Below are 27,267 nucleotides of genomic sequence, written 5' to 3'. Positions count from 1 at the left end.
CTAATTCGTTCCAACTGGCCTACTAGTTATTCAATGGCAAGGCTGTTGATTAGTTGATTACCGTGAGTATAAATTAACGCTATTTATTTGTTGCCGAAATTGTTAAAGTGTCTGTGTCGTGATTCAATCACTAGCTACGTGTTTGAGCGAAATTGATATAAACCTTACATTGCCTCCTTAAAATTTGTTGCCAGCAGAAACTCTAAAGAGAGCTAAGTTATGTCACTGCTTATGTCAACCTTTACTGGGAGCAATATTTCATGTAGTTAAATTTTGTCTTAAAATGTGTATTTCTCTGATGTAATAGACGAGTGATACAAGGGAAAATCAAAGGGGCCTGGTCCTTTCTATTGTGTCCGGTTTGCAACACGTATGAGGGATCACGTCTAATACTGATACTGACAGTGGACTCCAGTTCCGAATGGAATGAATATTTAATCATTTAATACCCTCCATGTGATGAACATGTCCGCAAAGTTTGATAAATATTGGATCACTGCCTTCGTGTCGTATCACTTTCCATTTTTGTCGGTGAACGAAGCGAAAGACAACATTAGTGCGTTACACGCAAATGGAAAATTAGCTCCAGATGTGAAATCTCGGCATATATTTTGTCCATTTTTTCTCTCTCAATGTGACGATGGGCTGCCTGGAGAGGCAGAGAGCACTCACCTTGGTCGACGCCGATGGGCTCCCCGCACGAGTCGCAGTACTCGGCGAACATGGCGTCGAAGCAGTGCAGGCAGTAGGGGCGGCCGTCGCGCATGATGTACCGCTGCCCCCCCAGCTGGCGGTCGCACTCGAAGCACGCGAAGTGCTTCATGTGCCACGCCCGGCCCTCCGCCTCCGTGCACTCGTCCGCCAGGATGATCTGCGGGCACAGCCGGTACTCGATGACTACCAGTCCAACCTACACTACTGGCCATTAAAAGTGCTACACCAAGAAGAAATGCAGGTGATAAGCGGGTATTCATTGGACAAATATATTATACTAGAGCTGACATGTGATTACATTTTCACGCAATTTGGGTGCATACATCCTGAGAAATCAGTACCCATAACAACCACCTCTGGCCGTAATAACGGTCTTGATTCACCTGGGCATTGAGTCAAACAGAGCTTGGACGGCGTGTACAGGTACAACTGCCCATGCACCTTCGACACGATACCACAGTTCATCAAGAGTAGTGACTGGCGTATTGTGACGAGCCAGTTGCTCGGCCACCATTGACCAGACGTTTTAGTTGTAGAATGTGCTGGCCAGGGCAGCAGTCGAACATTTTCTGTATCCAGAAAGGCCCGTACAGGACCTGCAACATGCGGTCGTCCATTATCCTGCTGGAATGTAGGGATTCGCAGGGATCGAACTAAGGGTAGAGCCACGGGTCGTAACACATCTGAAATGTAACGTCCACTGTTCAAAATGCCGTCAATGCGAACAAGAGGTGACCGAGACGTGTAACCAATGGCACCCCGTACCATCACGCCGGGTGATATGCCAGTATGGCGATGACGAATACACGCTTCCAATGCGTCCACCGCGATGTCGCCAAACACGGATGCGACCATCATGATGCTGTAAACAGAACCTGGATTCATCCGAAAAAATTACGTTTTGCCATTCGTGCACGCAGGTTCGTCGTTGAGTACACCATCGCAGGCGCTTCTGTCTGTGGTGCAGCGTCAGGGGTAACCGCAGCCATGGTCTCCGAGCTGATAGTCCATGCTGCTGCAAACGTTTCCGAACTGTTCGTGCACGTGGTTGTTGTCTTGCAAACATCCCCATCTGTTGACTCAGGGATAGAGACGTGGCTGCACGATCCGTTACAGCCATGCGGATAAGATGTCTGTCATCTCGACTGCTAGTGATACGAGGCCGTTGGATCCACCACGGCGTTCCTTATTACCCTCCTGAACCCACCGATTCCATATTTTGCTAACAGTTATAGGATCTCGACCAACGCGAGCAGCAATGTCGCGCTACGATAAACCGCAATCGCGACAGGCTACAATCCGAGCTTTATCAAAGTCGGTAACATGATGGTACGCATTTCTCCTCCTTACACGAGGCAACACAAGAACGTTTCACGAGGCAAAGCTGGTCAACTGCTGTTTGTGTATGAGAAATCGGTTGGAAAGTTTCCTCGTGTCGGCACGTTATAGGTGTCGCCACCAGCACCAACCTTGTGTGAATGCTCTGAAAAGCTAATCATTTGCATATCACAGCATCTTCTTCCTGTCGGTTAAATTTCGCGTCGCGACGCTGCTGCAAACCAAACAAGCAAATGGCCTTGCCTTCGTCTCTTCAAGGTTTTAAGCCAAGTTCATTGCAGATATCAAACGCAAATTACTCACATGCCTATGAAAAGGACGTATAAGAAAAGCCACGGAACTTTTGAAGTGGATCTGGAAGTACTGGCGGAATATCGGGTTTCAGAATCTGCAGAGCACTTGCTGGCGAACCGTACAGCGTTCTACAGCCACATGACTTTGGGGGCACCGTATGTTGTCAGATCTGTTGTGCGCACATCAGAGCTCGCTCCAGAGGTGCTGCTACTACACTACGCTACGCAACGCTCGCTGCCTGGACGCTGGATCCCACTTTCGATGCGGCGTCCGACCCGACGCTGCCGCGACCTGGCAGCCTTCCAGCGGGGAATGCCAGCGGCTTCGGGCCGCGCCTGCCCATGCTGCCTGCTCGCCGCCTCCCAGAATACGTAATGCCGGGGGCGGCGGGGTCCCCAGTCCGAGTGCGCAGGGCCGTGTTGTGTCCCAGATGCGATTCGCCGCAGGCGACAAGTTTAACAGCCCTGCTCTCTGGTCTAGCGGAAAGGGAACCGAGTCCCGCTCACTGTTAATAGTAGCGGTATGAGGCGCCATGGGACTACTTGCTACTACAGGGTCGTCGAAAAGTTTCGCACATCTAAAAGTGTGAGTATGTGTAGTATGTATTTTCGCCCCATAGCGTCGCACACGTTGCCTGTGACGTATGCTGAAAATGGTTGCTCTCTTTAATAACGCATTCACGAACTCGTTTTACTACGCCTGAGCTCACTTCGCGGAGCACGTTGAGAGATGTCAGTCTCTGTTGTTATGGTAATATTTCATTCCAACAGCGTGTGAGGCCTATTTTTATAGACCCGTAGGTAGGTAATCCCAAAGAAAGCAGGTGTTGACAGATGTGAAAATTACCGAACTATCAGTTTAATAAGTCACAGCTGCAAAATACTAACGCGAATTCTTTACAGACGAATGGAAAAACTTGTTCAAGCCGACCTCGGGGAAGATCGGTTTGGATTCCGTACAAATGGTGGAACACGTGAGGCAATACTGACCCTACGACTTATCTTAGAAGCTAGATTAAGGAAGGGCAAACCTACGTTTCTCGCATTTGTAGACTTAGAGAAAGCTTTTGACAATGTTGACTGGAATACTCTCTTTCAAATTCTGATGGTGGCAGGGGTAAAATACAGGGAGCGAAAGGCCATTTACAATTTGTACAGAAAGCAGATGGCAGTTATAAGAGTCGAGGGGCATGAAAGGGAAGAAGCGGTTGGGAAGGGAGTGAGACAGGGTTGTAGCCTGTCCCCGATGTTATTCAATCTGTATATTGAGCAAGCAGTAAAGGAAACAAATGAAAAATTCGGAGTAGGTATTAAAATCCATGGAGAACAAATAAAAACTTTGGAGTTCGCTGATGACATTGTAATTCTGTCAGAGACAGCAAGGGACTTGGAAGAGCAGTTGAACGGAATGGACGGTGTCTTGAAACGAGGGTATAAGATGAAAATCAACAAAAGCAAAACGAGGATAATGGAATGTAATCGAATTAAGTCGGGTGATGCTGAGGGAATTAGATTAGGAAATGAGACACTTAAAGTAGTAAAGGAGTTTTGCTTTTTGGGGAGAAAAGTAAATGATGATGGTCGAAGTAGAGAGGATATAAAATGTACACTGGCAATGGCAAGGAAAGCGTTTCTGAAGAAGAGAAATTTAAGTGTCAGGAAGTCATTTCTGAAAGTATTTGTATCGAGTGTAGCCATGTATGGAAGTGAAACATGGACGGTAAATAGTTTGCACAAGAAGAGAATAGAAGCTTTCGAAATGTGGTGCTACAGAAGAATGCTGAAGATTAGATGGGTAGATCACATAACTAATGAAGAAGTATTGAATAGGATTGGGGAGAAGAGGAGTTTGTGGCACAACTTGACAAGAAGAAGGAATCGGTTGGTAGGATATGTTCTGAGGCATCAAGGGATCACCAATTTAGTATTGGAGGGCGGCGTGGAGGTAAAAATCGTAGAGGGAGACCAAGAGATGAATACACTAAGCAGATTCAGAAGGATGTAGGTTGCAGTAGCTACTGGGAGATGAAGAAGCTTGGACAGGATAGAGTAGCATGGAGAGCTGTATCAAACCAGTCTCAGAACTGAAGACCACAACAACAACAGGTAGGTAAGTTCACAGGAACAAGCCTGGAGACGTTCAGTAGGGAAGACGTAGGGGCGCTGTCAGATAGGTCACAGTTCGTAGTAATAGGCGGAAAGTCATCGAGTAAAACAGAAGTAATATCCGGCGTTCCCCAAGGAAGTGTTATAGGCCCTCTATTGTTCCTGATCTATATTAACGACATAGGAGACAATCTGAGTAGCCGTCTTAAATTGTTTGCCGATGATGCTGTCATTTACCGTCTTGTAAAGTCATCACATGATCAAAACGACTTGCAAAATTATTTAGATAAGATATCTGTATGGTGCGAAAAGTGGCAATTGACCCTGAATAAAGCAAAGTGCGAAATTATTCACATGAGTACTAAAAGAAATCAGCTAAATTTCGATTACGCGATAGGTCACACAAATCTGAGGGCTGTAAATTCAACTAAATACTTAGGGATTACAATTACAAATAACCTAAATTGGAACGACCACATAGATAATATTGTGGGTAGAGCAAACCAAAGACTGCGATTCATTGGCAGAACACTTAGAAGGTGAACAGGTCTACTAAAGAGACTGCTAACACCACGCTTGTCCGCCCTATTCTGGAGTACTGCTGTGCGGTGTGGGATCCGCATCAGGTGGGACTGACGGATGACATCGAAAAAGTACAAAGAAGACAGCTCGTTTTGTATTATTGCGAAATAGCGGAGATAGTGTCACAGACATGATACGTGAATTGGAATGGCAATCATTAAAACAAAGGCGTTTTTCGTTGCGACGTGATCTTCTCATGAAATTTCAATCACCAGTTTTCTCCTCCGATTGCGAAAACATTCTACATAGGGAGAAATGATCATCACGATAAAATAAGAGAAATCAGGGCTCGCACGGAAAAATTTAAGTGCTCGCTTTTTCCCGCGTGCCGCTCGAGAGTGGAACGGTAGAGAGACAGCATGAAGGTGGTTCATTGAACCCTCTGCCAGGCGCTTTATTGTGAATAGCAGAGTAATCACGTGGATGTAGATGTAGATCCTTTATAGATGACTAGCTGAGTACCAACCGTTGCCTGGGTATTTATTTATTCTACTCTTCTACCAGTCAATCTCCTCCATCCTCCTCTCACCGTCCACCTTCTCCTGCACCCCCTCTATGTCCGTCTCCTATATCCTCTCTCTCCACCCACCACCTCCATTCCCCACCCGCACGGCCTCTCCACCTCCTCCTGCCCCCCCTCTATTAGTCTCTTCCTGTCCAATCTCTCCGTTCATTGGTCCTCCCTCTCTGTCCATAGGGTCCTCCCTCCTTATCTCTTATAGTTATCACGTTCACTCGAGAAGGAGGCTGATGTTCCTGAAATTAAGCTAATGTGAAGCCATCGCAAAACTGTACGAGATTGAAGTAAAGCACGATTTCCATTTATTTTGTTATGGATCTGCTTAATCTAATAAAACATGTCCAAACGTGTATCTGCATTAATTTTCCGGGTAATCCAGAGAAGCAATTTTACAAGTAAATTTGTTTACCTTCCACTAAGAATGTAGAAACGTTTACGTCATTGTTCGCAACTGTCAGTGAGTTGTTTCAGTCGTTTCGTAACCTTGAAACGAGTTAGTTTTCTGCTTTGTTCAGTGAAATAACATAATAACAACATTGTATTTAATTGAAACCACACAGTAACTGTTGTAGTTTGTAGATGATTTATGAAAAAGGCATGTCTTTCGAATTTACGACACAGGAATATGCCGAAATGTTGTTTCTTTACGGCAAATGTGATGGTAATGCTACGGCTGCAGTTAACGAATATTGCGTACGTTATCCAGCTCGGAGGATTCCGAATTCACGAACCATTAGCGGAGTCTTTCGAATGTTACGGGAGACAGGTTCTCTACCTAGCGTTCATAATCAGTACGAGCACTCGATACGTGAAGACGATGGAGAGGATATTATGGATGCTGTTCAACGTAGTCCGGGTACCAGTACAATAACTTCTGTTAAAAACTTCGTGCAACTGTCTGGAATTAAAAAAAAAAAACTAATTGAGTCAAGTAGTTAATAAATTAAAATTTTTACGAAATTACGTCTTTGCTTCTCTGGATGTTCTGGAAAACTACTGCAGAAACACGTCCGGGACCTGTTTTATCAGATTCACTAGATCAATAACAACAAAATAAGTGGGAATCGTGCTTTACTTTAATCTCTTTCAGTTTTTCGATGGCTTCATATTTGCGAAGTTACTGAATTTCAGGCAAAATCTTTTATTAGCCGTAACTCCGTAACTAAACATTTGCCCACCTATGTTTATATGAACTTTTTTCTCTAGTTTTACTTGTAGAATACCATATTAAAATATTTGCGTATCTTCGAGAATCACCCCGTATGTCATACGTGAACATTATGTATTATGCTATGAGACCAAGACGCTAATGTGTTCGATTATATATTTTTGTTAAAATAAGGCTATTTCGACGTGATTGCCATCTTCATGTTATTTTAGTTTTACTTGTAGAATAACACGTTGAAATATTTGCATGAGAACCTTGTATAAAATGAACTGTAGTGAGAGAGGGAGTCAGATCATCCTTAGCCTGGCTGGTTAACACTTGCTGGAATTCACGACCTTTATGCAGGATGGTGTTGAAACTCATATGACGACCGACATGAAGAGCACACTCCATGTTCGCGCCTTACCGCCTTCGAGAACGGCCTTGCAGTGGGGCTCACGAGAGATACGGGCCCCGCAACGAACTTTGTGATGTCACCTTGCCCGACGCACTTCGCGAACGCTCGGCTCCGTGCAGGGCCCGCCGGACATCAGTATGCCACTGGAAAAGTACTTGAGGACAATATTATAGAAATTGAAGAGGATGTAGATGAAGATGAGATGGGAGATACGATACTGCGTGAAGAGTTTGACAGAGCACTGAAAGACCTGAGTCGAAACAAGGCCCCGGGAGTAGACAACAGTCCATTAGAACTACTGACGGCCTTGGGAGAGCCAGTGCTGACAAAACTGTACCATCTGGTGAGCAAGATGTATGAAACAGGCGAAATACCCTCAGACTTCAAGAAGAATATAATAATTCCAATCCCAAAGAAAGCAGGTGTTGACAGATGTGAAAATTACCGAACTATCAGTTTAATAAGTCACAGCTGCAAAATAGTAACTCGAATTCTTTACAGACGAATCGAAAAACTGGTAGAAGCCGACCTCGGAGAAGATCAGTTTGGATTCCGTAGAAATATTGGAACACGTGAGGCAATACTGACCTTACGACTTATCTTAGAAGAAAGATTAAGGAAAGGCAAACCTACGTTTCTAGCATTTCTACACTTAAAATAGCTCTGAGCACTATGGAATTTAATGTCTATGGTCATCAGTCCCCTAGAACGTAGAACTACTTAAACCTAACTAACCTAAGGACATCACCCAACACTCAGTCATCACGAGGCAGAGAAAATCCCTGACATTTGTACACTTACAGAAAGCTTTTGGCAGTGTTGACTCGAATACTCTGTTTCGAATTCTGAAGGTGACAGGGGTAAGATACAGGGAGCGAAAGGCTATTTACAATTTTTACAGGAACCAGATGACAATCATAAGAGTCGAGGGGCACGAAAGGGAAGCAGTGATTAGGAAAGGAGTGAGACAGGGTTGTAGCCTCTCCCCGAGGTTATTCAATCTGTATATTGAGCAAGCAGTAAAGGAAACAAAAGAAAAATTCGGAGTAGGAATTAAAATCCATGGAGAAGGAATAAAAACTTTGAGGTTCACCGATGACACTGTAATTCTGTCAGAGACAGCAAGGGACTTGGAAGAGCACCTGAACGGAATGGACAGTGTCTTGAAAAGAGGATATAAGATAAACATCAACAAAATCAAAACGAGGATAATGGAATGTAGTCGAATTAAGTCGGGTGATGCTGAGGAAATTAGATTAGGAAATGAGACACTTAAAGTAGTAAAGGGGTTTTGCTATTTAGGGAGTAAAATAACTGATGATGGTCGAAGTAGAGAGGATATAAAGTGTAGACTGGCAATGGCAAGGAAAGCGTTTCTGAAGAAGAGAAATTTGTTAACATCGAGTATAGATTTAAATGTCAGGAAGTCGTTTCTGAAAGTATTTGTATGGAGTGTAGCCATGTATGGAAGTGAAACGTGGACGATAAACAGTTTGGACAAGAAGAGATTAGAAGCTTTCGAAATGTGGTGCTACAGAAGAATGCTGAAGATTAGATGGGTAGATCACATAACTAATGAGGAGGTATTGAATAGAATTGGGGAGAAGAGGAGTTTGTGGCACAACTTGACAAGAAGAAGGGATCGGTTGGTAGGACATGTTTTGAGGTATCAAGGGATCACCAATTTAGTATTGGAGGGTAGCGTGGAGGGTAAAAATCGTAGAGGGAGACCAAGAGATGAATACACTAAACAGATACAAAAGGATGTAGGTTGCAGTAGGTACTGGGAGATGAAGAAGCTTGCACAGGATAGAGTAGCATGGAGAGCTGGTGGCAGTTGACCCACATGAGTTCCAAAAGAAATCCGTTGGAATTCGATTACTCGATAAATAGTACAATTCTCAAAGCTGTCAATTCAACTAAGTACCTGGGTGTTAAAATTACGAACAAATTCAGTTGGGAAGACCACATAGATAATATCGTGGGGAAGGCGAGCCAAAGGTTGCGTTTCATTGGCAGGACACTTAGAAGATGCAACAAGTCCACTAAAGAGACAGCTTACACTACACTCGTTCGTCCTCTGTTAGAATATTGCTGCGCGGTGTGGGATGCTTACCAGGTGGGATTGACGGAGGACATCGAAAGGGTGCAAAAAAGGGCAGCTCGTTTTGTATTATCACGTAATAGGGGAGAAAGTGTGGGAGATATGATACGCGAGTTGGGATGGCAGTCATTAAAGCAAAGACGTTTTTCGTCGCGGCGAGATCTATTTACAAAATTTCAATCACCAACTTCCTCTTCAGAATGCGAAAATATTTTGTTGAGCCCAACCTACATAGGTAGTCATGATCATCAAAATAAAATAAGAGAAATCAGAGCTCGAACAGAAAGGTTTAGGTGTTCGTTTTTCCCGCGCGCTGTTCGAGAGTGGAATGGTAGAGAGATAGTATGATTGTGGATCGATGAACCCTCTGCCAAGCACTTAAATGTGAATTGCAGAGTAATCATGTAGATGTAGATGTAGAAACCAGCCTCAGGACTGAAGACCACAACAACAACAACAACGGAAAAGTACCCGTTAAAGGTCTTAACTTTGTCGTATGCTATTGACATCTTGCATGCATTTAAACGCGCAATTAAGAATTATTCAACTAGTCTGAAATACTCGCTCCCCACCGGAGACTGCTGCAGTCACTCTTAAGACGTGTAGTGCCACGTGGTGTGGCATATGCGCCGCGGCCTACCTTTCACGGAGGCCTCGCCTTGCAGACTGTGACGTCAGACGGCGACAGGACTCCTCAATGGCCCGTGAGAGTAACATTCAGAGGAATGTAGCACTGGAGGTTTTACTCCGAAGCTACCTGCAGGTGAGCAAGCCTAGCTAGTCGACGGCGCCTGCTCGGCAGGCGTCGCGCGAGCCGCCGTTCGTGTCCACTCACCTCGTCGCAGGCGGAGCAGCGGGGCTTGAGCGTCTCGGCGTGGTGTCGTCCGCAGTAGAGGCGGCCGTCCTTCCAGAAGTAGATGAGGTCGACCAGCAGCTCGCGGCAGACGCAGCAGGTGAAGCAGGCGGGGTGCCAGCAGGCGGCGGGCCCGGCGCGCGACGCGAACACCGCCATGTCGCCGCCCGACAGCGGCTCCTCGCACTGCAACACGCCACGGCGCGGCCCTCACTCCACTGTCACACTGCCACTGTACTGCTCCAGGCGGAGCCGCAGCAAGGGCGACGTCACTTTGGCTGTCATCATTCGACACTTGATAAATATTACCGGCTTGAGCTGCTCGTAAAAAGCTTTATTTGTACAACAAGTTTTAGTCGTCTGACAACATCATCAGGTTCCTAAACTGAAGCGCCAAAGAAACTTGTACAGGCATGCGTTTTCAAATATAGAGGCATGTAAACGGACAGAATACGACGCTGTGGTCGACAACGCCTACATAAGACGACAAGTGTCTGGCGCAATTGATAGATCGGTTACTACTGCTACAATGGCAGGTTATCAAGATTAAAGTGAGTTTGAACGTGGTGTTACAGTCGGCGCACGAGCGGTGGGACACAGCCTCTACGGGGTAACGATGAAGTGGGGATTTTCCTGTACGACCATTTCACGAGTATAGCGTGAATATCAGGAATCCGGTAAAACATCAAATCTCCGACATCGCTGCTGCCGGAAAAAGATCCTGCAAGAACGGGACCAACGACGACTAAAGAGAACCGTTCAACGTGACAGAAGTGCAACCCTTCCGCATACTGCTGCAAATTTCAATGCTGGGCCACCGACAAGTATCAGCGTGCGAACCATTCAACGAAACATCATCGATATGGGCTTTCGGAGCCTAAGGCCCACTCGTGTATTCTTGATGACTGCACGACACAAAGCTTTACCCCTTGCCTGGGCCCGTCAACGGCACACGCAAACACAATGGTACAGGTGAGCCCCTGTTAATCAGACGCCATTACTGGATATCCAGCTGGAATACACTGCCGAATAACTGGCACCACGCAGGGAAGCCGTACCGTACACTGCATGAAAACAAGCTCCACACATACCCCACACAGTGAGATGATCTATGGCCGACCTCCCACTACTATATAAAGATCTTGATTGTTCCAGGAATGTAGCGTCTGCAGCAACTGGGATACATCGCCATCGCTTGCCACGGTAATGATGCATGATACCCATACTAACAAATCCAACCTTGCATGAACTATCGCAGCTAGTAAGCCACTACTGCTCTTACTACCTATCCCACTGCCGCAGAGGTTTTTTTTTCCCACGGCACGAGCCTTAGCACTTTTTTCCCTCTGCTCTTCAAATCGCTACCCTCACTCGCGTTTCGTCCACTATCTATCACCTGATGGGCCGTGTTAATGCGTAGTCTTACCCAGACGGACGGACAACATCACAGCCCAGCATCTTGTGATCCACCTGTTAGATAACTAACATGTTGATGGAGGTCACAGTAGAACTTTTGGTTTGGTCACCACGTTGGTGCGGTCGTGGAGGGGCCCCATCTCTACAAACCGACTCTGGACTGCCGATGACTGGAAACATGTTGCCTGGTCGGACGAGTATCGTTTCAAATTGTATCGAGCGGATGGTCGTGTACGGGTATGGAGACGACCTCATGAATCCATGGACCCTGCATGCCACTGTTGGAGCTGGTGGAGGCTCTGTAACGGTGTGGGGCGTTTGCAGTTGGAGTGATATGGGAACCCTGATGCATCTAGATACGACTCTGACAGGTGACACGCACATAAGCATCCTGTCTGATCACCTGCACGAGTCACGTCTTTTGTGCATTCCGACGGACTTGGGCAACTCCAGCAGGACAATGCGACACTCCACACATCCAGAATTGCTACAGAGTGCCTCCAGGAACTCTCTTCTGTGTTAAAACCCTTCCGCTTGCCACCAAACTCCCCAGATATGAACATGGCTGGGATGCCTTGCAACGTGCTGCTCCGGCGAGAGCTCCACCCCCTCGTACTCTTACGGATTCATGGTGTCAATTCCCTCCAGCACTACTTCAGACATTAGTCGAGTCCTTGCGGCGTACGCCCGCGTGCATGGGGAGGCCCTACACGATATTAGGAGGTGTACCAGTTTCTCTGGTTCTTCAGTGTGTAGTGCACCAAATAAAATAATGGTTCTCAATTGAACAGAGTTACCTGTCATTATACAGGGTGAATCACCTAACATTACCGCTGGATATATTTCGTAAACCACATCAAATACTGACGAATCGATTCCACAGACCGAACGTGAGGAGAGGGGCTAGTGTAACTGGTTAATACAAACCATAAAAAAATGCACAGAAGTATGTTTTTTAACACAAAGCTACGTTTTTTTAAAATGGAACCAGATTAGTTTTGTTAGCACATCTGAACATATAAACAAACACGTAATCAGTGCCGTTTGTTGCATTGTAAAATGTTAATTACATCCGGAGATATTGTAACCTAAAGTTGACGCTTGAGTACCACTCCTCCGCTGTTCGATTGTGTATATCGGAAAGCACCGAATTACGTAGGGATCCAAAGGGAACGGTGATGGACCTTAGGTACAGAAGAGACTGGAACAGCACATTACGTCCACATGCTAACACCTTTTTATTGGTCATTTTCACTGACGCACATGTACATTACCATGAGGGGTGAGGTACACGTACACACGTGGTTTCCGTTTTCAATTACGGAGTGGAATAGAGTGTGTCCCGACATGTCAGGCCAATAGATGTTCAGTGTGGTGGCCATCATTTGCTGCACACAATTGCAATCTCTGGCGTAATGAATGTTGTACACGCCGCAGTACATCTGGTGTAACGTCGCCGCAGGCTGCCACAATACGTTGTTTCATATCCTCTGGGGTTGTAGGCACATCACGGTACACATTCTCCTTTAACGTACCCCACAGAAAGAAGTCCAGAGGTGTAAGATCAGGAGAATGGGCTGGCCAATTTATGCGTCCTCCACGTCCTATGAAACGCCCGTCGAACATCCTGTCAAGGGTCAGCCTAGTGTTAATTGCGGAATGCTGATACCACACACGTCGACGCGTTTCCAGTGGGACATTTTCGAGCAACGTTGGCAGATCATTCTGTAGAAACGCGATGTATGTTGCAGTGCTCTCCGATACACACGATCGAACAGCGGAGGAGTGGTACTCAAGCGTCAGCTTTAGGTTACAATATCTCCGGGTGTAATTAACATTTTACAATGCAACAAACGGCACTGATTACGTATTTGTTTATATGTTCAGATGTGCTAACAAAACTAACGGGGTTCCATTTAAAAAACGTAGCTTTGTGTTAAAAAACATACTTCCGTGCATTTTTGTATGGTTTGTATTAAACAATTACACTAGCCCCTCTCCTCACGTTCGGTCTGTGGAATCGGTTCGTCAGTATTTGATGTGGTTTACGAAATATATCCAGCGGTAACGTTAGGTGACTCACCCTGTATAGTAACATGAATTACGTCGTCAATCTATGAAAACTGTGCTACATTATTGTACACATTCGTGTTAAAACTGTAATCGGCGTTAACGCTGTGAACAGACTCATACCACGCAGAGGCGACTGAATAGATGATCACTGTCTACTGGTAGAACCCATGCTCTATATACATCGATAGTGGCTAGAATCTTAGGACTACTAAGCTGTTGTACTGTATATATTTCCACAGTTCGGCTATACGTACATTGTTTGTATCTGCACGGCGTGTTCCATTAAAGTTGGTGTAGGACGGAAGCAGTACACATACAGTCAGTTCCACAAGAAAGCGTAGGCGTTACCTGTATGAAATACAAGACGCTATTATAAATATATGTTAACATGAAAATACATGGACAACTACCTAATAGTTAATCCAATCTCCGCCATATCGATTATAGCCTGGCACTTTTTTGGCATGCTTTTCACGAGATTTCCTGCATATTCTCCCGGTAACGATCTCCATATCGTCCTGATTTTATATGACAGCTGCGTCAAAGTATATATTGGCTTTCCTTTAAGCTTCATCTTAATATACGACAAAACATTTGCGATCGGATTTGCACTCTGAGACATTGCAAGCCAATCCGTCGTGGACAGCCCATTGTCTTGACCCACTTCGCAATTAATGGCTTTGACTTCCTAAGAATTTTACCAGCAGCTACATGTGAAAGCTATGGTCCCATTGTATGATTTACAAGGAACACGGCCTCGTGACGCTTTGCACTCATTTTAAACTGCAACTGACAAAACAAGAAATTCAACTTTCACACTGTTTATCTATACACTGTGCAAAAGCGCAATGAGTACAGATTCGAGACAAATATCAGAGATTTCGCTGCGGAGGTTACATTTAAAACTATGGCGCACACTTTCTTGTGGAACAGACTGTGTCAATGTGACCATAACTCTTTTCTCAGTAGTGAGTACTTGTAAGCCATGACTTCTGTGTCTTTTGTTTTCAGTCACCGCAACTGTGATTGTAGCTCACGCAAATTGCTATTAGATGCAGCGTGTAGAAGAGCTGTTATGACTGTCACATGCATTTATCCTAGCAGACGACAGGAACCTTAGCAATAGTAAGATTCTAGTCACTACCGATGTATGTAAAGCTCTGTAATCATCTTTGGCTCTACCAGTAGACAGCCGGCCGAAGTGGCCTAGCGGTTCTAGGCGCTTCAGTCTGGAACCACGCGACCGCTACGGTCGCAGGTTCGAATCCTGCCTCAGGCATGGATGTGTGTGACGTCCTTAGGTTGGTTAGGTTTAAGTAGTTCTAAGTTCTAGGGGACTGATGACGTCAGAAGTTAAGTCCCATAGTGCTCAGAGCCATTTGAACCATTTCCTTCGTTTTTTATACACTACTTAGTACGAGGGTGAGTCAAATGAAAACCTTACATTTTTTTTTTTAAATATTGTTTATTGTGCAGAAGTGGTACAAAGCTGTATCACTTTTCAACATCATCTCCCCCACGCTCAATGCAAGTCCTCCAGCGCTTACAAAGTGCATTAATTCCTTTAGAAAAAAATTCTTTTGGTAGTCCGCGCAACCACTCATGCACCGCGCGGCGTAGCTCTCCATCAGAACGGAACGTCTTTCCTCCCATTGCGTCTCTGAACGGTCCAAACATTTGGAAGTCAATTGGGGCAAGGTCTGGTGAGTATGGTGGATGAGGAAGACACTCAAAATGCAGGTCTGTGATTGTACGGGCAGTGTGGGGCCTTGCATTGCCATGTTCGAAAAGGACACCTGCTGACAGCAATCCACATCACTTTGATTTGATTGCAGGCCGCAGATGATTTTTTAGGAGATCTGTGTATGATGCACTGGTGACAGTGGTCCCTCTAGGCATGTAATGCGCCAAAATGACGCCTTTTTCGTCTCAGAAGAGAGTCAGCATAACCTTCCCTGCTGATGGTTCTGTTCGAAATTTCTTTGGTTTTGGTGATGAGGAATGGCGCCATTCCTTGCTCGCTCTCTTCGTTTCCGGTTGGCGGAAGTGAACCCAGGTTTCGTCCCCAGTAACGATTCTTGCAAGGAAGCCATCACCTTCTCGTTCAAAGCGCCGAAGAAGCTCTTCACAAGCATCAACACGTCGTTCTCTCATTTCAGGAGTCAGCTGCCGTGGCACCCATCTTGCAGACACTTTGTGAAACTGGAGCACACCATGCACAATGTGGTGTGCTGACCCGTGACTAATCTGTAAACATGCTGCAGTGTCATTCAGTGTCACTCACCGGTTTTCCTTCACTATGGTTTCAACTGCTGCAATGTTCTGTGGAGTCACAACTCGTTGTGTGTGACCTGGACGAGGAGCATCTTCCACCGAACTCACACCGTTTGCGAACTTTCTACTCCATTCGTAGACTTGCTGCTGTGACAAACATGCATCACCGTACTGAACCTTCATTCGTCGATGAATTTCAATAGGTTTCACACCTTCACTACGCAAAAACCGAATAACAGAACTCTGTTGTTTCCTGGTGCACTTATCAAGTGGGGAGGCCATCTTTATGCTGATACTGCGACGGTATGTGTGTATCAGCACTATGCTGCCACCTACAGGCCATTCTTCGCGTTGTTTGTAGCACGCTTACCAACTTACAGGATAACGGCGCGAAATTTCGATTTGTTATAACAAATTTAAGGTTTTAATCTGACTCACCCTCGTATTGCCATATACCTCAACGATGGCGTGTGGAGAGTGTTTTGGCAGAATATTAAATGCTTCGGGCCTTTTCTCTGGGAGTCGACGTTGTGAGAAGCGCCTTCCGTGAGCGTTTAAGCTCAAAAGGGATAAATCTGTTTTCGGCAAACACTATAAAACAACATGATCACCATTAATTTTGCTTTTGCATGGCCAGTGTTTCGCCTTCCCGTTGAAGGCCGGCGATAGTGAATTACAGGCTTTGGCACCTCGCACTGTATCATTTGCGACTGGGGAAAAAGGGCGCTAACATAGTTTGGATGACGTGACGTGCGCCTGAGGGCTCGGCCGGGAACATTAGCGTTGCTCCTTTAAGACTATTTTACCCGCTCTGCTACAAGGCAGTTTTAATACTCTCACCCGCCGCCGGTTGCTCGTGGCTGGCGAAGAGCTGCGCAATTTCATATCGTTCGGGAATATAAGTGGCGTGATCACTAGTTCGTATACAAGTGATTTCCGACCAAATTCCCAAAGTGGCTCCCTCGAACCACTTTCGAGACAGGTATTAATAACTTCAGTACGTCGAGCAGCCGCTGGAGATAGCATCGCCAGTCCGTCGCCGGATACGGTCTGGCCACGAGTGCTTGGGGCGGGAAGGCGTCGCTAGGCAACAGGTACGCTGTTGCTACGACTACGCTCTCCAGATGACTCTCTCTTCTACCACTAGTTAGCTGCTAGCGTATACTGCGATGTTGACGTCATCGGCCCACTCTCGACATCGGAAGGCTACAGTTATTGCCTCACGGTGATTGACAGATTTACTAGGTGGCCTGAGGCATTTCCAATGAAGGACATCACTGCAGAAACTATAGCTCAAGCATTTTTTCGTGGTTGGATTGCCCGGTTTGGAGTTCAACTGAGAATTACAACTGATCAAGGACGACAAAGCATTGGCTGCGTTATTTGGTACGAAACGCATACGCACCAAGGCATACCACCCCGCGTCCCGCATTTCTGGACGCAACAGACACCACAGCTACCACTGAACACAAACCAGAGAAGACAGGAGAAGCTACAAGATGTGTTCCTGTGCCCCATGAACACCACAACGCTCAGCGAACACCAGTCACTGCAACACCAAGACCGACGTCGAGGACTGCTACACCACTGCCTGACACAACCACTGACACACGTGACGCACCGCCCGGTTTCAAGAAAGAAGTAGTTACAAGAGCTGGGCGGCGTGTGAAATTTAATCTGCGGTATCGTTAGCATTAAAGGGGGGAGTCATGTAGTGACCTATCTCTGACAATCGATCCCTACAAGTGTACAGTGCTTCATAAGTATTCCGTGAAGTGATATAGTTATTCTTGGACTTAGCTTTTGTTAGTTATTCCGTGCTTTTCATGTCTACACAATTCATTCATGTGTGTAGTGTTAAGTTATTGCTAAATATATGTGGGAATAAAGGAATTGTTTTCTCCAACAGCCACAAGTAGAAATTAACCGATGAAAAAATAAATAAATAAATAAAAAGATCCGTAATTTTTTTCTTTTATTACAAGGCCATTTCCTCGCCCTCTTTTGGGTTGTCCGAGCCGCGTTTGCGAGTTGTGTAAGACTAACATTACATGTAGTAGCAAGCAGTGTGGTGGTTAACTCTTCAAGGAATCTACGATCTCGGAATTTAAGCAGTACACGAAACCGTAATGCACAACGCCTCTATTGTAATGTTTTCCACTGGAGTTGCATAAGCACTACAATGGCACATTTGCACTACTATAGGAACTCGTGGTGAAACGCGCTGCCCTTCTTCGGATGTTCTCCATTTTCTCTCTCGGTCCTAGGAGGAAAGGATTTGAAACTGACGAGTGGTACTTAAGTATACATAGGACGAGATATTTTTTTTAAGTTACCGCCTTCGTGGGTGGATTGTTCTTTCTGACGATCCTCCCAATGCCTGACGCAATCGCTGTTCTGAGTTACAACCTGCTCATATGTACACTACTGGCCATTAAAATTGCTACACCACGAAGATGATGTGCTACAGACGCAAAATTTAACCGACAGGAAGAAGATGAGGTGATATGCAAATGATTAGCTTTTCAGAGCATTCACACAAGGTTGGCGCCGGTGGCGACACCTAGAACGTGCTGACATGAGGAAAGTTTCCAACCGATTTCTCATACACAAACAGCAGTTAACTGGCGTTGCCTGGTGAAACGTTGTTCTGATGCCTCGTGTAAGGAGGAGAAATGCGTACCATTACGTTTCCGACTTTGATAAAGGTCGGATTGTAGCCTATCGCGATTGCGGTTTATCGTATCGCGACATTGCTACTCGCGTTGGTCGAGATCCAATGACTGTTAGCAGAATATGGAATCGGTGGGTTCAGGAGGGTAATACGGAACGCCGTCCTGGATCCCAACGGCCTCGTATCACTAGCAGTCGAGATGAGAGGCATCTTATCCGCATGGCTGTAACGGATCGTGCAGCCACGTCTCGATCCCTGAGTCAACAGATGGGGACGACTGCAAGACAACAACCATCTGCACGAACAGTTCGACGACGTTTGCAGCAGCATGGACTATCAGCTCGGAGACCATGGCTGCGGTTACGCTTGACGCTGCATCACAGACAGGGGCGCCTGCGATGGTGTACTCAACGACGAACCTGGGTGCACGAATGGCTAAACGTCATCTTTTCGGATGAATCCAGGTTCTGTTTACAGCATCATGATGGTCGCTTCCGTATTTGGCGGTATCGTGGTGAACGCACATTTGAAGGGTGTATTCGTCATCGCCATACTGGCGTATCACCGGGCGTGATGGTATGGGGTCCCATTGGTTACACGTCTCGGTCACCTCTTGTTCGCATTGACGGTACTTCGAACAGTGGACTTTACATTTCAGATGTGTTACGACCCGTGCCTCTACCCTTCATTCGAGCCCTGCGAAACCCTACATTTCAGCAGGATAATGCACGACCGCTGCTTCCCTGGCCAGCACATTCTTCAGATCTCTCACCAATTGAAAACGTCTGGTCAATGGTGGCCGAGCAACTGGCTCGTCACAATACGCCAGTCACTGCTCTTGATGAACTGTGGTATCGTGTTGAAACTGCACGGGCAGCTGTACCTGTACACGCCATCCGAGCTCTGTTTGACGCACTGCCCAGGCGTATCAAGGCCGTTATTACGGCCAGAGGTGGTTGTTCTGGGTACTGATTTCTCAGGATCTATGCACCCAAATCGCGTGAAAATGTAATCAGATGTCAGTTCTAGTATAATATATTTGTCCAATGAATACCCGTTTATCATCTGCATTTCTTCTTGGTGTAGAATGGGATGGAAATCGGTAGATGTGATATACATCTACAAGCAAATAAGTGATTACAATTTCAGAAAAGCTGAATGATTTATTGAAGAGAGATAGCTCTACCAATTCAGCCAGCCAATAAAGCGCTGGTCCTCCTGCGAAAGCAGTTACATGGCTTGTCATTGATTGATAGAGTTGCTGGATGGGCTCGTGTGGGATATCGTGCCAAATTCTGTGCAATTGGCATGTTGTTGTTGTTGTTGTTGTGGTCTTCAGTCCTGAGACTGGTTTGATGCAGCTCTCCATGCTACTCTATCCTGTGCAAGCTTTTTCATCTCCCAGTACCTACTGCAACCTACATCCTTCTGAATCTGCTTAGTGTATTCATCTCTTGGTCTCCCTCTACGATTTTTACCCTCCACGCTGCCCTCCAATACTAAATTGGTGATCCCTTGATGCCTCAGAACATGTCCTACCAACCGATCCCTTCTTCTGGTCAAGTTGTGCCACAAACTTCTCTTCTCCCCAATCCTATTCAATACTTCCTCATTAGTTATGTGATCTACCCATCTAATCTTCAGCATTCTTCTGTAGCACCACATTTCGAAAGCTTCTACTCTCTTCTTGTCCAAACTATTTATCGTCCATGTTTCACTTCCATACATGGCTACACTCCATACGAATACTTTCAGAAATGACTTCCTGACACTTAAATCAATACTGGCATGTTAGATCGTCAAAATCCCAATATTGTTGGAGGACCCTACCCAAAATGCTCCAAACGTTCTCGACTGGGAAGCGATCCCGCGACCTTGCTGGCCAAGACAGGGTTTGGCAAGCACTCAGAAAAGCAGCAGAAACTCTCTCCGTGTGTGGACGAGCATTATCTTGCTGAAGTCTATGCCCAGGATGGCTTCCCATGAAGGGCAACAAAACGGGGTGCAGTATATCGACGAAGTACTGCTATGTTGTAAGGGTGTCGCGGATGACAAAGGTTCCTGCTATCAAAAAAATGGTAGCCTAGACCACGACTCCTGGTTGTCAGATAGCGGGCGACAGTCAGGCTAGTATCCCACCAGGTCCGGCACATTTCCAGACACGTCTTCCCCATGGAATCTCATTGACTGGAGTAGAATTGTCTTCAGTGATGAGTTCCGCTTCGAACTGGGCTCCGATTCGAGAGGTGGCAGAGCGGAACTGTATCGAGCGCCTTGTGTTTAGGAATACGGCATCAACTTGGACCCCGGAAAGTACCGCTTCCATGGTCACGTAGAGGGCTGGGTTTCAGACGATAAAGAATGAGCGCAGACAGGAAGTGCGCGTCGCGACAGAGGCGGCATCGGTGAGCGTCGCGACGCAGCTGCGGCCGTGTCTCTGGTAGAGCGTAGGCGGGCGCCGTAGCGCGGAGCGTCGCCGGAGACGAGGACGCGTCCTCGAGGGGACGTCCGTGCCCGGAAAGCGCTATGGCCGCCTCTGGGGCCGGGACGTGGCCCAGCCGCCTCCCGGACTCTGGCCGGCAGGCCTCGGCCCTCCCGTGTCTGCCCATCTGTTTCGCTGTCGTCTTCTCTTCTGCCGCCAGCTGCGGCGCTTGCTGAGCAACTCGTGACCCGACTGTCTCGCAAGCAGTCACACGTCGACAGCGGTAATAAAGTGGTTCTCTCGTCACAGCACAGATATCACTTAAAAAGAACAATTTTCGCTACTTGTTCGTAATACCACCAGCTTGATTCGAGTGCAATCTTCATTAAAATACCATGATACTTACGAGCACGCTAGTAACTGTCACCATCTTATACTCTACATCTACATTTACATTTATACTCCGCAAACCACCCAACGGTGTGTGGCGGAGCGTACTTTACGTGCCACTGTCATTACCTCCCTTTGCTGTTCCAGTCGCGTACGGTTCGCGGGAAGAACGACTGTCTGAAAGCCTCCGTGCGCGCTCGAATCTCTCTAATTTTACATTCGTGCTCTCCTCGGGAGGTATAAGTAGGGGGAAGCAATATATCCGATACCTCATCCAGAAACGCACCCTCTCGAAACCTGGACAGCAAGCTACACCGCGACGCAGAGCGCCTCTCTTGCAGAGTCTGCCACTTGAGTTTGCTGAACATCGCCGTAACGCTATCACGGTTACCAAATAGCCGTGTGACGAAACGCACCGCTCTTCTTTGGATCTTCTCTATCTCCCCTGTCAACCCGACCTGGTACGGATCCCACACTGATGAGCAATACTCAAGTATAGGTCGAACGAGTATTTTGTAAGCCACCTCCTTTGTTGATGGACTACATTTTCTAAGGACTCTCCCAATGAATCTCAACCTGGTACCCGCCTTACCAACAATTAATTTTATATGATCATTCCACTTCAAATCGTTCCGCACGCATACTCCCAGATATTTTACAGAAGTAACTGCTACCAGTGTTTGTTCCGCTATCATATAATCATACAATAAACGATCCTTCTTTCTATGTATTCGCAATACATTACATTTGTCTATGTTAATGGTCAGTTGCCACTCCCTGCACCAAGTGCCTATCCGCTGCAGATCTTCCTGCATTTCGCTACAATTTTCTAATGCTGCAACTTCTCTGTATACTACAGCATCATCCGCGAAAAGCCGCATGGAACTTCCGACACTATCTACTAGGTCATTTATATATATTGTGAAAAGCAATGGTCCCATAACGCTCCCCTATGGCACGCCAGAGGTTACTTTAACGTCTGTAGACGTCTCTGCATTGAGAACAACATGCTGTGTTCTGTTTGCTAAAAATTCTTCAATCCAGCCACACAGCTGGTCTGATATTCCGTAGGCGCTTACTTTGTTTATCAGGCGACAGTGCGGAACTGTATCGAACGCCTTCCGGAAGTCAAGGAAAATACCATCTACCTGGGAGCCTGTATCTAATATTTTCTGGGTCTCATGAACAAATAAAGCGAGTTGGGTCTCACACGATCGCTGTTTCCGGAATCCATGTTGATTCCTACAGAGTAGATTCTGGGTTTCCAGAAACGCCATGACACGCGAGCAAAATACATGTTCTAAAATTCTACAGCAGATCGACGTCAGAGATATAGGTCTATAGTTTTCCGCATCTGCTCGACGACCCTTCTTGAAGACTGGGACTACCTGTGCTCTTTTCCAATCATTTGGAACCTTCCGTTCCTCTAGAGACTTGCTGTACACGCCTGTTAGAAGGTGGGCAAGTTCTTTCGCGTACTCTGTGTAGAATGATTCCAGTTGCTTTTCTATTCTTTGGACACTTATTTCGATGTCAGCCATTTTTTCGTTTGTGGGAGGATTTAGAGACGGAACTGCAGTGCGGTCTTCCTCTGTGAAACACTTATGCGGCCATCCACGTTACGTCGTGTGCGACTGTACTTGAGCGAAGTACGACTCGAAGTTGCCAGGAAGGCGCGGTGCCACAAGCGGTCCTGGAAGAGAACGGTTGGCCAAGCGCCGCTCTGTAAAGCAATAGCGAGCTGCCGCACGGCTATCTGAGCAAACAATCTGAGTTCGTGCCGGCGATATTGAATGCGGGCGAGCGCTTAGCGGGCCACGCCGCTCAGCAAGTGGGACGTCATTTGGGACGAGATGCGCGATAAAGGCGCGGCAGCCCGCCAACGACCCCGAATCAACAGGTGAGGCGGCGGGCGCCCGGTGCCAAGTGGCGATAAAGCCGTGCGCAGCTGCGGGCCCGCTCCCCGCTGCCGCCAGTTCGGACTGTGTCAGAGCGTGGAGAGCGCACGGTATTTTACGGTGTCTTTCCCAACATGCAGACTATATCGAGCGTGTCAGTTATTTTGAACGCCCACTCTAAAGTGGACCACTATAATGGAACAACGTTACCCACCTATTTTTCCGTATTGTAATTTCGCCCTCCTCGCCCCATATGGGCAGAGAATGGACTTCCAGCGATACACCTCTTCACCAAAATGCTTCAAAATGTACAAGAAGACGAAAGCAAGTGGTTAAAAGGTGAAATATTTTACAAACGTTTTAAAAATCTATAAAACGATGGATTTTTAACAATATTTACATACAACTGTTAATTACTTTGGTTTTTTCTTCTTTTTTTAATCAAATCGAAATACTATACCATCAAGATTAAAAGGAAAAATATTCGAAACAAGTGGCAGAAACGGTGAACTGTAGGGCGCAGTTTTTCTTCGAAAAATTGTCTACAAAATTCAGGTACGTCTTGTAATGGTACTTGAATTACGTAACCATTACGGCACCTCACCTGAACCTCTCGATACCAGCAATATTCTACTGTGTTTCTGTAAAGTAGTTGACATATTTATGAGACAACATTGAGATTTGATTTCATTAATGTAGAGGTACTTTGATACATCGATATGTTTGTATTGCAGTGATATTATTCTTATGTGTATTCTTTCTTTTGTCACTATGATCTTTGACGTACTTGTAACTCTGATTTTTGGGCGCGTAAGCGATTATTAGTTAGTTAGAGTGTCCGACCTTGAGAAAGTCAAGTCTTGGACGTCATGTTGGAAAGACGCATAACGTAGTCAGCTTATAAAATGTGAACTTTAACAGTGAGGAAGATGTTTTCAAGTATGTTTTGCATTGTGAAGTGATGTTTTGTGTGTTACGTGATATTGCAGCAAAAGCAATAAAAAAGAAGTGTAACTTAAATTCGGAGTGCTGATTACTTTTTTTACATCACCATTGTGCTAACTTTCAAAGGTTTAATCTTCAAGAATGGTTTGTGAAACACATCTATAAAACTTTTGAATATCGCAGAATAAAACCTAGGCCTCTTTGCATCCGAGCTTTGAATCATCACCACCTACATTTTCGACGATTGAGCCATGATTTTACAACGAGACCAGCGTGGGAAACACGAAAAGATGAGTGCGTAGTTTATTCATTATTACATGAAATGACTTTATTAACTGTGCTCTAATGACTCCTGCCACATAATAACTTTGTTGTTGCCCGAAAATGCAGTATTTAGCAGCGTGAGCAACACCACAATCAATATTAAATTTTGACCTTTGTTGTGGTAGGGTTGTAAGAGTCTTACACTCGAAATCAATATAAAAATGTCGAGTGTTTGATACAAATTCCCGCCAGTCTTAAAAATCGCCATATATTCGATGATGCGGAAAACTATCTGGCACAGAGCGAGGTGGCGCAGTGGTTAGCACACTGGACTCGCATTCGGGAGGACGACGGTTCAGTCCCGCGTCCGGCCATCCTGATTCAGGTTTTCCGTGATTTCCCTAAATCGCTTCAGGCAAATGCTGGGATGGTTTCTTTGAAAGGGCACGGCCGATTTCCTTCCCTAATCCAATGAGACCGAAGACCCCGCTGTTTGGTCTCTTCCACCACATCAACCCAACCCAAGTATCTGGCAACTTTGGATTCAACTGGCAACAGCAGCGCACCGAAGCGACGAATATGAGTTGCGGGGATTCGCAAGTTTGCCAACACTGCCTCCCTCCCGCCCCACCAGCACAGACCCAGAACACTGTGTGGCCTATGATGCATCTTTGCAGTCTACGGGGTCAGTGAACTTAGACTGAAATTCGTTTTTTGTGGTATGGATAATAGTGCACTATTTTTGTTAGGAGCTAGTTTCGTATTGGAAAAAATAAAAGGTATTCACATGAAGCGGGCTATAAATTGGAAGTAATAGCACATGCAGAAGAACATGGAAACAGAGCAGCTGAGGGCCATTTCGGGCCCCCACCAACATAAAAAACCACTCGTGATTGGCGGCTAGTAAAGAAGAACTAGAAAAAAAAGCCGCGCGGAGTGGCCGCAGGGTAAGAGGCGCCATATCACTAATCGTGCGGCCCCATCCCGCCGGAGGTTCGAGTCCTCCCTCGGACATGGGTGTGTGAGTATTGTCCTTAGCTTTAAGTTAGTTTAAGTAGTGTGTAAGTCTGGGGACCGATGACTTCAGCAGTTTGGTCCCTTAGGAATTCACACACATTTTTTAAAAAGATAAGGAAGACAAAATGTGGAAATAGAGGACTGAGTGCAAAATAACCAAAATCAGAATTTGACGTATTGAAAAGGATGCAAGGACACCGTCAAAATGGCATTGGAATTAATACAGCCAAGCGGGATTTGCCGAGCGGTCTAGGGCGCTGCAGTCATGGACTGTGCGGCTGGTCCCGGCGGAGGTTCGAGTCCTCCCTTCGGCATGGGTGTGTGTGTTTGTCCTTAGGATAATTTAGGTTAAGTAGTGTGTAAGCTTAGGGACTGATGACCTTAGCAGTTAAGTCCCATAAGATTTCACACACATTTGCACATTTTTTTATGGAATTAATACAACAATGATTCATATACACGATCGTAAGCTAGAGGTACAGTGGAACTTAACAGTCTTTAAGGGTGGAGTTGTTTACTGTTACAGGTTTATGAACCGTCATGGCCTTAGCATCCGAACCAAACGCAAAATATCTCAGAAAATGCCACAAGACTATGAAGGGAAAATATTACCTGTCCATCACTTTATTATTCAACACATAAAGGAAACCAGTGTGGAATTAACCCAGACAGCGAATATGGACGAAACTCCTCCGACATTTGATGTGCCGAGTAAAAGAACTGTTGCCACGAAAGATGCCAAAACTGTAACTATAAAAGCAAGTGTACATGAAACTATGCACTACACTGCTGTCCTTTAATGTTGTGCTGACAGTGCTAAACTTCCCGAACGAGATTTTCACTCTGCAGCAGTGTGGCCGAGCGGTTCTAGGCGCTACAGTCTGGAACCGTGCGACCGCTACGGTCGCAGGTTCGAATCCTCCCGCAGGCATGGATGTGTTTGATTTCCTTAGGTTAGTTAGGTTTAATTAATTCTAAGTTCTAGGGGACTGATAACCTCAGAAGTTAAGTCCCATAGTGCTCAGAGCCATTTGAACCATTTCACTCTGCTGCAGAGTGTGCACTGATACGAAACTACTGGCAGACCAAAACTGTGTGCCGGGCCGAGACTCGAACTCGGGACCTTTGTTTTTCGTGGGCAAGTGCTCTAACATCTGAGCTACCCAAGCACGACTCTCGCCCCGTCCTCACAGCTTTGTTTTGGCCAGTACCTCGTCTCCTACCTTCCAAACTTTACAGAAGCTATCCTGCAAACCTTGCAGAACTAGCACTCCTGAAAGAAAGGATATTGAAGAGACATGGCGCAGCCACAGCCTGGGGGAAGTTTCCAGAATTCTTAATAAGCCACTGTTTCAGAATTCTCTTGAAATGGCGTCTGCACAACATGTTAGTGAGAAGACATTGTCTAAAGTCTGCTGTGTTTTGGGAAAATAAGCAAATTCTTACATAGCAACAACAGAAATCCAAGTTTTACTCTCTAACAAATGGTTAACCAGGCGAAAATAAATTGCAACTTTCATTGAATTTCAGTGGAATTCTTTCTAGATCATAACCAAAGCAGAGACGACAATAGATCTTTCTGGATGGTCACCATGCCAGTGTGGGCATGGAGGAGCTCCACTTAATATTTGCAAAAAACATGAGTGTAGGCTTCAGTTTGGAACGGGGCTTCCCCTCCAGCGCTCGGCATTTCCCCTACGGCGCACTTACCACCTACCTGCAACCCCCACCACTACTGCTCTGCCCAGGCTTGCCCTGTCGACTGTGCATCTGCCAGCCACCTTATTCTGCACACTCTCTACCTCATACAGTACTCTCA

At 46.0% G+C, this 27,267-nt stretch overlaps 1 protein-coding gene across 1 annotated transcript in view; it reads right to left on the bottom strand.

Moving 5' to 3' along the window:
- Positions 1 to 27,267, bottom strand: part of LOC124799207 (protein prickle-like) — an 84,979-nt gene that overhangs the window by 25,381 nt on the left and 32,331 nt on the right. The window contains exons 3-4 of the mRNA XM_047262742.1: positions 10,058 to 10,261; positions 673 to 871 (exon numbers count right to left, since the gene is read on the bottom strand). Of these exons, the coding sequence (XP_047118698.1) occupies positions 673 to 871; positions 10,058 to 10,261 (403 nt within the window). The remainder of the gene's footprint in view (positions 1 to 672; positions 872 to 10,057; positions 10,262 to 27,267) is intronic.

Source organism: Schistocerca piceifrons, chromosome 5 (genome assembly GCF_021461385.2).
Source record: "Schistocerca piceifrons isolate TAMUIC-IGC-003096 chromosome 5, iqSchPice1.1, whole genome shotgun sequence".
Taxonomy (NCBI): Eukaryota; Metazoa; Arthropoda; class Insecta; order Orthoptera; family Acrididae; genus Schistocerca; species Schistocerca piceifrons.
Note: the sequence above shows the minus strand (reverse complement) of the source record. Positions and strands in the feature narration are given on the sequence as shown.